This window comes from Nothoprocta perdicaria, unplaced genomic scaffold (genome assembly GCF_003342845.1).
Source record: "Nothoprocta perdicaria isolate Ctin4 unplaced genomic scaffold, notPer1 scaffold_2, whole genome shotgun sequence".
NCBI lineage: Eukaryota > Metazoa > Chordata > Aves > Tinamiformes > Tinamidae > Nothoprocta > Nothoprocta perdicaria.
The window spans coordinates 8,296,079-8,304,579 of NW_020455204.1; the positions used below are offsets into that span (position 1 = coordinate 8,296,079).

At 40.6% G+C, this 8,501-nt stretch overlaps 1 protein-coding gene across 1 annotated transcript; it reads right to left on the reverse strand.

Moving 5' to 3' along the window:
• Nucleotides 1–7,130: 7,130 nt before the first annotated feature.
• Nucleotides 7,131–8,478, reverse strand: SHISA3 (shisa family member 3). Its single transcript, XM_026037490.1, has 2 exons — nucleotides 8,196–8,478; nucleotides 7,131–7,564 (listed from the first exon to the last, which is right to left on the reverse strand). The coding sequence occupies exons 1-2, from the start codon at nucleotides 8,476–8,478 to the stop codon at nucleotides 7,131–7,133; spliced, it is 717 nt and encodes a 238-aa protein (XP_025893275.1).
• Between the last annotated feature and the right edge of the window lie 23 nt (nucleotides 8,479–8,501).

Here is an 8,501-nt window from a genome sequence, read left to right on the forward strand (position 1 = left end):
TTTTTTATCTTTTCTAAATGGCTTAAATATTGGTTTTGGTGAAACGATAAAAGGACAAGGAATGCATCTGTAATGTCATATGAGAAAGTGCAAGATAACTTATATTCTTCCTCTGAAATAAAAAAATATATCGGGCCAGTGTAATATGCGGGGAAGGGGAGAGGGAGGCACAGTATTCCAATTTTGTTTTTCTGTATTAAAGGGAAGAAAGCAACTGAAAAATCTCTAAGATGCTGAATTTAGACTGTAGTATATGCTGGTGGTTGTGCTAAGCCATATTTTGCTCTGTTTTTTTTTAAGATAGTGTAATCTTATCACTGTGTGCCATCCTTACATTTTTACAGGATTTTGGGTAATAGCCCACAAAGTGTATTTTTAACTTTGATTGCTTCTGATGTTTCTGGAGTTTTTTTCTGTTTCTATATATTTTTCTACCCAGTATGTTATTAACTGTCAGTGATTAGTGGTGGGAAGATACCTTGCAGATAGTAAAAGACAACGTGGCAGTTCTAACCCTGCTTTTTGACTGCTCATAAAATTCCATTTCAAAATAAAATATCATCTTAGCTATTTATGCCCATTTTAAAATCAGAGACCATATATAATATGCACTTTATTTTCATGTTAAGTACTCAGTAATATAACCTATTAGCATCTGTTTAGTATATCATGTTTTTGTTAATTTAAGAGGATTGTGCAGATGTTTATTTAAAGAAAAAGCAATCTAGTTAAAATGGTTCATCGCAGTGCATTTGTTCTTATTTAACAGTGTTTAAACATTTGAATTTGTATTATATATGGAGTTCACGTGGGATTTTCCATCTGTTCTGTGTGCACTATATTACAGAAACAAGATAGTACTAAGAAATTTCCTTCAAAAAAGTTGAAGYGATGCCACTTTCAAATTAGATATCGTATATAAATGCAATTACTTGATTATTTTTAAATACATATACACACACACATATATATAAAAATGATTCAAAACAGTAAGTATTGCAACAAATTTTAAGAAACCTGTTGATAATTTGTATTTGAAATTTTTTCTTGCCATTTCCTAATTTTAGACTTATTTTTGCAAAGTGATTTCAGCAGATTTATATTTAGTCATCCTTCTATTTGTATAAAAAGATAAATAAAATATTTTGAAACAGTAATAAATAATTCAAGATTACTATATGTCCATGTACATTCAGAAAGTCCGCTATGTTACARAGATGTGTATTAAATGCCATAAGACTTCTTTCATTACATTTAAACCCATCTTGAATGGTTAACGATTTGGAATATATGTTAAATTTAAGGAGAGAAATTTTCATTTTTTTTCTTCTTACGTGTTGTGCAAAAGCACGTGTAATTCTGATGAATTTATCTGTCTGCATGAGATAATATTTTTACGTGTTCTGAGGCAATGCATGATGGGTGCTGTTCCCTTTTTTTAATGCCTTCATTAAAAGTCTCCGCATAATATCTCCAGAAGCTAGTGGTATATAAGCAAATAAGTTTGTCAGTTAAACCTTTGGGTTGCTGGATGTGTTTGCTGGTAGCAAAACTCAACAAATGAGTCTTTCCTACTCCCCTCAGCCCCCCAGTTTGTTCTCTGTTAACCAAAAGATCCTTATTAAACAAAGGAATATTTTAGCATTCCAAGCCTTGTTCCTGCTTATGCAAACCCCTACTCGCGTAGGCTTCAATTGGACTGTTTGCAAGTATAAGGACYGTTCGTCAGGGTAATGATGTGCAAAGTTGAGCACTTCGGAGGGCTCGTACTTTAACCTAGATGAAACTTTTTCCTTACATACAGTGATTTGTAATTGCAAAGCTGTGACCAGAGTAAGTTTGTTTAAAATCATGTTTTATGGTGTTTCTTTATGGTAGAATAGAAGCCATAAATGCATTAATATTGTTTTTCTACTTTGACTTAATTTTTCATTTACTTTTTCAGTGTTTGATATGTATGAACTGCTGCAGAAAGCGGTTGCTGTGTCCAAGCAAAGTTTGCTTTCGAGTTAAAATGAGATTTTCCAGCTCCACTAAACCATTACTGCTGAAACTGTTGTGGAACTTATGAAGCTGCATGAATGAAGACTTTTTGACTCAGTGTTTATGGTAGTTTCTCAGGTTTAGTTTTAACTGGATGTTAAATGCACTGTGTTTTATAAATAGTYGTTCTCTCTTAGTAACACATTCTGTTCTATGCAGTGTTACATGTCATTTCGCATTTGGTGACTGTGCATGTTTTGAACTGCAAATTTTAAATGTTTTGTCTTTTAATTGTTAAAAAAAAAATGAATAAACTTTGCCATTAAATGAAGAGGCCTTGTTGAAGTGATTGGTTGCAAATGTTAGGGATTGCTTTCAAAGGCAAACGTATAACCCTTCATTCTAGTTTTCTCATCCATCAAAATTTGTAAGAAATAGCATTTCAGAAGAGCTCCCAAGAATTTTTACATTATCGTGGTRAACTGATGGAAAAAAGTAGAGAATGTTTTTACTTTTTAAAAATAGCTGTTTTCAGGTGCCTCTTCTGGTTACTATGTGAAACACAGAAACAGTTAGAAACAAACCTCAGAAAAAGGCAGGGTGGGAGTCTGCGACGTAGTGGCTGTCAGCAAGGCTTCCGCTACAGATCCCGTGTTTTGAAAGAGGAGAACTCTGCGGTATGAGAGTAATGGTAGTGTGCGGATAAGGAAACAGTCCTGGTTTTTGGATTGCATGGAGTAAAATATAGCGTATCCTTCGGCTGTGGTAGGAGCAGCTGTTTCTTGCCATAATAGTGCTTGCCCACAGAATAAGTATCAAGATATCCGTAGGTAACAGAGTTTTAATCACAGACTCTTCATACACACTAAATACTGAGGGGTTTTTTGTAGACTTTGTGTAGTGTTAAGACACACACAGTAGCAGATTCATGCTGTGATACCCTGGAGGTGGCACTGGGTGGTTTGCTGCCAGCTCCTCTGTTTCACTGGCAGTCATGAGGCCATTGCAAAGATTCCCATTACAATCCAGGTTATAGCGATGCAGGTTTCCTTTCCAGTCCCTTCCATCCTCTCTTTCAGACAAAAGTTATTTTTAAGCTAGATCACCTTGCTAATCTGATTTACTCCACAGTCACATGAATAGTCACCCTGTCACAAGTGTGGAATTGAGGGAAGAGCTAAAAAAGAGAACAAAAACGTGTGTCTGAACCTGCACCCTGCCATGAGCAGCAGCCCCTGGCAGAGGAGCTGCTCTCCTCCCGCATCCCCCGCCAAATCCGCGCACCGGGAAAAATGGCCCAAAAATCAACTCCACTTCAAACTTTAAACACATAATGACAGGAAGAYTTTGAAATTGTCATTTTTAAAAATTCCAGGGGAATTAGTTTCACAAAAGCAGAGTTTACCTGTTTTTTTTACCATACCATTTACCTAGTTTAAAATAGAAGCCTCCCGAAATTCTTGCAAGTGCACATGATGTTCTTCTTAGCACAGAAGACTTTTGAAACATCTTGGAGATACATGCCTAGGAAACCCATAGTACAGAAAAACAAAAACAAGTGGTTGATCTAATTGACATCACTAATTATAATTCTATGCCCGTACAAGATGTGGGGTGCATGCATGCTGATACCAGCCAATGGCAGAGTATTGCATGACTACAGTGTGTGGATTATGGTAATCAGTTTACTGAGTGTGATTATTCCATCCTTTTTGATTTATTTTATGTTAGTGCCACTCTAGTAAAATTAGTACAAATTAACTCCAGTGTTACAATTTGAGGAATTAAACCTGCTGTGTTTAAAAGCATAGTAGTAAAGCAAGTAATATTTAAAAATGTGCCTAAATACCTATAAATACAACGTCTGATAACAAGCAATTTGTCTCTTTTAATTCACGCTTAGGTTATTTAACCCTTCAAATCATTAACCATTTTAATGTGCATCAGAATATCATTGGTGTTCTTCCTGCAAGTTTTAGGAGATGACTATTTTTCTATTAATCTTAACAGCTTTTGGTGCCAATAAGTCCTTTTCTTTAAGGAAAAACAATATTGTCACCTGTAGCCAAAATCCATTTGTGGTGGGAAGTATCACCAAGGGCAAAAATCRCTTCAGACCAGGGACTGGTATTCTGGCCATCTCCCTTCATCTCTGTTCAGMTATTGCCATCGTTTTAGCTACATTAATAGTAACTAAACTGACTTTTTTTTGGTGATCCATTTGGAGGCTGTTCGTAATTCCCACCTCACCYGGCTAACGGATGGCTCAGTGCAGTTATTTTAGCTCTGCTTGATCTTTCCCATCGTCTTAGGGCTCTCTCTATGAGATTCGGTGCGCTCTGGCCACTGCTCTGTAAAATGTTCAACACTCCATAAACTTTAAGCCCCATTCAGTGAAATTATTCCTGTGTGTCAAGTTGTTTAAGCATTTTATGGGATCAAACCCATTAGGCAACATATGCCTAGTACAAACCTGTTAGGCAGCGTCTGGGGAGGAAAGGCAGCAGCTTAGATGGCTCTTCCCTGCTAGGTTGAATTTCACAATCCCTGGCAAACTTCACAGCCTTTACTTACACTAAATAATCTTTCAGTATCTGTCAGACCGCGTGTAAGTATATTAAAATGTGTCCCTGTGTTAATACACTAATAAATCAAACTGAAGTCCATCAAGGCTATTCTGATGAAGCAGGCTGGCTGCTTTAACCTACCCTGTGAATAGGTTAAATAGGCAATACCAATCTCAAACCCRTGATTTCTTTGAGGAAAACATCAAACTCCAGCTATCCAACACTTGGGTAACTAGTTCTGATGACTACTGCTAAAAAAGACCTTCTTTGTTCAAACAAAACCAAAATTGTGCTATTTTAGCCCAAAATATCAAGTTTTTGCCTCCATAGATTGGATCTTTTTACCTTTACTAGATTTTAGAAGTTTTATTAATTGAAGACTTAATATGTCTTGATATGTAAACCATAGTCAAGTCAACAATTTTTGCTTTACTATCTATTTCTGCTGTATATGAGAACGATCTGCAAGCCACACAGGTAATCCAGGCTACTCCCAAACAACTGGTATCTATTACAATATTCATTTCTAGGTTTGTTTTCCACGAAAAATACTTCATTAATGCAGTCCCATTCAAAATACCAAGAGGATCCAGAATAGAGCTCGATAAAACACTTGCAAAAGTAGGTCCCCTTGTCTGAAAAAAAATGTTTTTTAAAAAGTACACGGCCAGACATTAAAATGGAAGTAATTTTACAAATATTTGGGTTCTTTTTGGTAAAATATACACTATTGTGTATCACTATTCTGGTTCATAATTAAAAGTTATGACATTTAAGTCAAAACTTATTATTTAAAACATAATTGTATAATAAGTTGTCTATATGCTTATATTTCTAGCAATAATTTATGCTGGGCTGTAAGGTAAATTATGCAATAAAAATAATATAAAAGGTTTTTTTTCAAAGTATTTTTTCAATTTTCATAAAAGCTAAGACACTGACATATCAAGAAAAGAATTATAAGAAAAAGAATTATACTCACGTCTTAAGGAAGAGCCAATGAAGCCTTTCTAAGTCTTCAGCACAGAGAGACACTGTAGTCTAACATAGAAGTACTGCAAGTTTCACAGTCATTTGTAGGCTAATCCTTGTAAATTTAGTTGGGTATAATGTATTTCAACAGCCCCTACAAACAGGGAATTTTGGCCTGATAGAAGAGGAGCATTTAGTCTCTGTTACAGTAGATTCTTCGAGAATTACTTTTTTTGCAGAAAAATAAGTGTACATTGAGGCCCTTTCATGACTGCACATTTTTCTTGTGTATTTCCCATTTGCTTGCAGCATATATTTGCTTTAGACGCCTTTTTAATTCTTCCGTTTGATTTGTTGGATTGTTTGAATCAAGGAACTAAAATGTATTCCTAAGAGGGGATGTTATAAATCAAAATATCTAAATAATCAGTGTAGTTTTCACCACAGCAAGTCTCCAGTTTCATATAAAAAACATTAACCTATTAGTTAGCTATATATTTCAAAATTTACATTGTATGGAATCTGCATAGCATCACAGGTACCCAGTTGCTTATTAAAAAGAAACCTATTTTAACAGAATATGTTATAGAGAAACCATCAAAATGAAAAYGTGCTCATCAAATACTTTCTGTACAGACATACAGATGACACAACATTTCAACTGCAGAGTTTATTGATAAAAACCTTTAGTATAACTATGAAATAATTAGTGCTGTCAATGCTGTAAAAACATTTTAAATTACAAGTTTGTCTTTACATTTTATACATTGCTAATTTTACAAACAGAATAYAAAGATCAGTTTGTCCAAGTTATTGTATAAAAGTTGATGAGCAAAAAGCCAACAATAAATACTTCCTTCTGAAAAATACTTTAATATAATGYCATTTTTAGAATTTTATGCTGAGATATTATTAACAATATTATTGAATACATTCTGCTTTTCTCATATATAATTATCTATTTGTCTGCTTGGGACTGGCATGTTTTCAACTAGCCTAATTAATACTAAAATATTTTTATCTATCTTACCAGTAATTTATTAATACAAGTATGGATTTCAGGTATAGTAAGTGCATTTTAAAAAACCCACACATTTGGGTACCTATAGTAATACACTCCCTTGTGTTTCCATTGCTCGTGGGTGCGTGACACACTCAGCTGCTTTTAGGATGCTCAAACTCTTCGTTTTAGTAAGTTTTACTTCTCTCGTGCCTCTCAGCCACGCTGCTGCTCTGCAGAGCTATTCTGACGGTTATCTCTGCCCAACGCAGCCGCTTGGTTAACTAAGTTAATATCGTTTAGGGTTAAAACATCATTTATACCACTAGGAAATGAGCACTTTTAGAACAGGTTTCCTACCCATCTCTGGATACGTTCTGCACAGATTAGACCAAACTAACAGGTTTTAGAGAAATTAAGCTTTCCGTATTCATGTTGTGAAGAGTAGCTTCAATCCCYGCGCTCGGGAAGGCGACCTGGCCTTTCCCGGCCAGGGAAGGCGACGTGGCCGGAGCTCCCGCTCRCTCCCAGGGCCACTCACCCGCTCCGGGGCTCCCAGGGCCGGCGCRCGGCCCGGCACCGCTCCTCGCGCCTCCGGGCACCGCCGCTCAGCCCTGAGCCACCTCGGAGCAGCTCTTGCCGGCCAGCGCAGGCTCCGGCTGGAGAGGGTACCCCAGGAAGGGAGGCGATGCCGGGAAGCCGGCGGGATGGGGCGCTGGGAAGCAGCCGGAGCTGTAGGGCGGCGGGGGCGACGCCGCCAGGCTGCCCGGCTCGGGCCGGCCCGCCGAGAGGCGCCGCACGGAGCCGCCGGCTGAGCTGGAGCTTGTGGCCGTGCTGGACTGTCGCGAGGGCGACCTGAAGCTCGTCGAGGCCAGGATCATGGGGAGGGTCTCGGTCTGGTAGCTCCGAAGGGAAAAGCGCATGGGCTGCGATGGCTGCTTGGGTCTTAAGCACGTGCAGCAATAAACAGCTACCAAAGAGCCCACGATGATGAAGGCGATAAATATGGAGCCAACGATGAGGAACGGGACGTAGACTGGTTCTGGCAAAGAGGGAAAAAAAAAAAAAAAAAGGATAAGCCGTGCATATTAGCCTACAGAAAGAGAAGTTATACTGTGTAGAAACAACCCCCATAGAGGATATGGAGCCCAACTACTCCACCAGCATCCCACCACCCTCCCAAACTCTTCCTGGGACTGAGCCTCTATCCTCATCATCAGACCTTCTCTAGGCATACGCACTACTGGTGCAAGCTCAAACTTCCTTCTGCTGACAGTTTTCACTACTTCTGATGTTAAACAACTGCCGTGCTGTGTCTGCTTCGCCACACGGTTACAGTCTATTCTAAGAAGGCTCCACTCAAGAATTAGACTCTCCTTCTCCCCCGGAAAGGCTGCGGGAGCTGCCTGCACCTTCAGGTCTGCTCCGGCTCTGCGGGACTGCTGCTCGGCTTGGTGAGGTGACAAACAAGCGTGGAGCGGGTGGCTCCGCACACGGCAGCCCAGCGCAGCCTCACCTCGGGGATAAATTACCAGCAGGGGCTCCGGGGCCGGCGGGAGCCTGGACGGCCCCGCGGGAGCCTCTGCGGGGCGGGGAAGCGCCGCGCTCGCTCTGCCCCGTCCCGTCCCGTCGCATCCCGTCCCGTCGCATCCCGTCGCGTCCCGGGCACTCACGGGCGGCGGCACCGGTGTCCACGGGCTGCCGGTGGTTGGTGCAGCCGCCCTGCTCGAGACGCGCCTCGGCGGCGCCGCAGCAGTAGCGCAGCGCGCACGAGCCGCAGCAGATGGTGGCGGACGCCGCGTCGAAGCCCTCGGGGCACTGGAAGCCCTCGTGGTAGCCGCCCTGGCCGTCGAGCCAGCCGTGGCAGTACTCGCCGCCGCCGCGCTGCCCGCCGCCGCCGCTGCCCAGCAGCCCCAGCACGAGGCAGCGCAGCAGCAGCCGCCGCCGCCCCGACATCGCGGCCCGCCCCGACGAGCCGC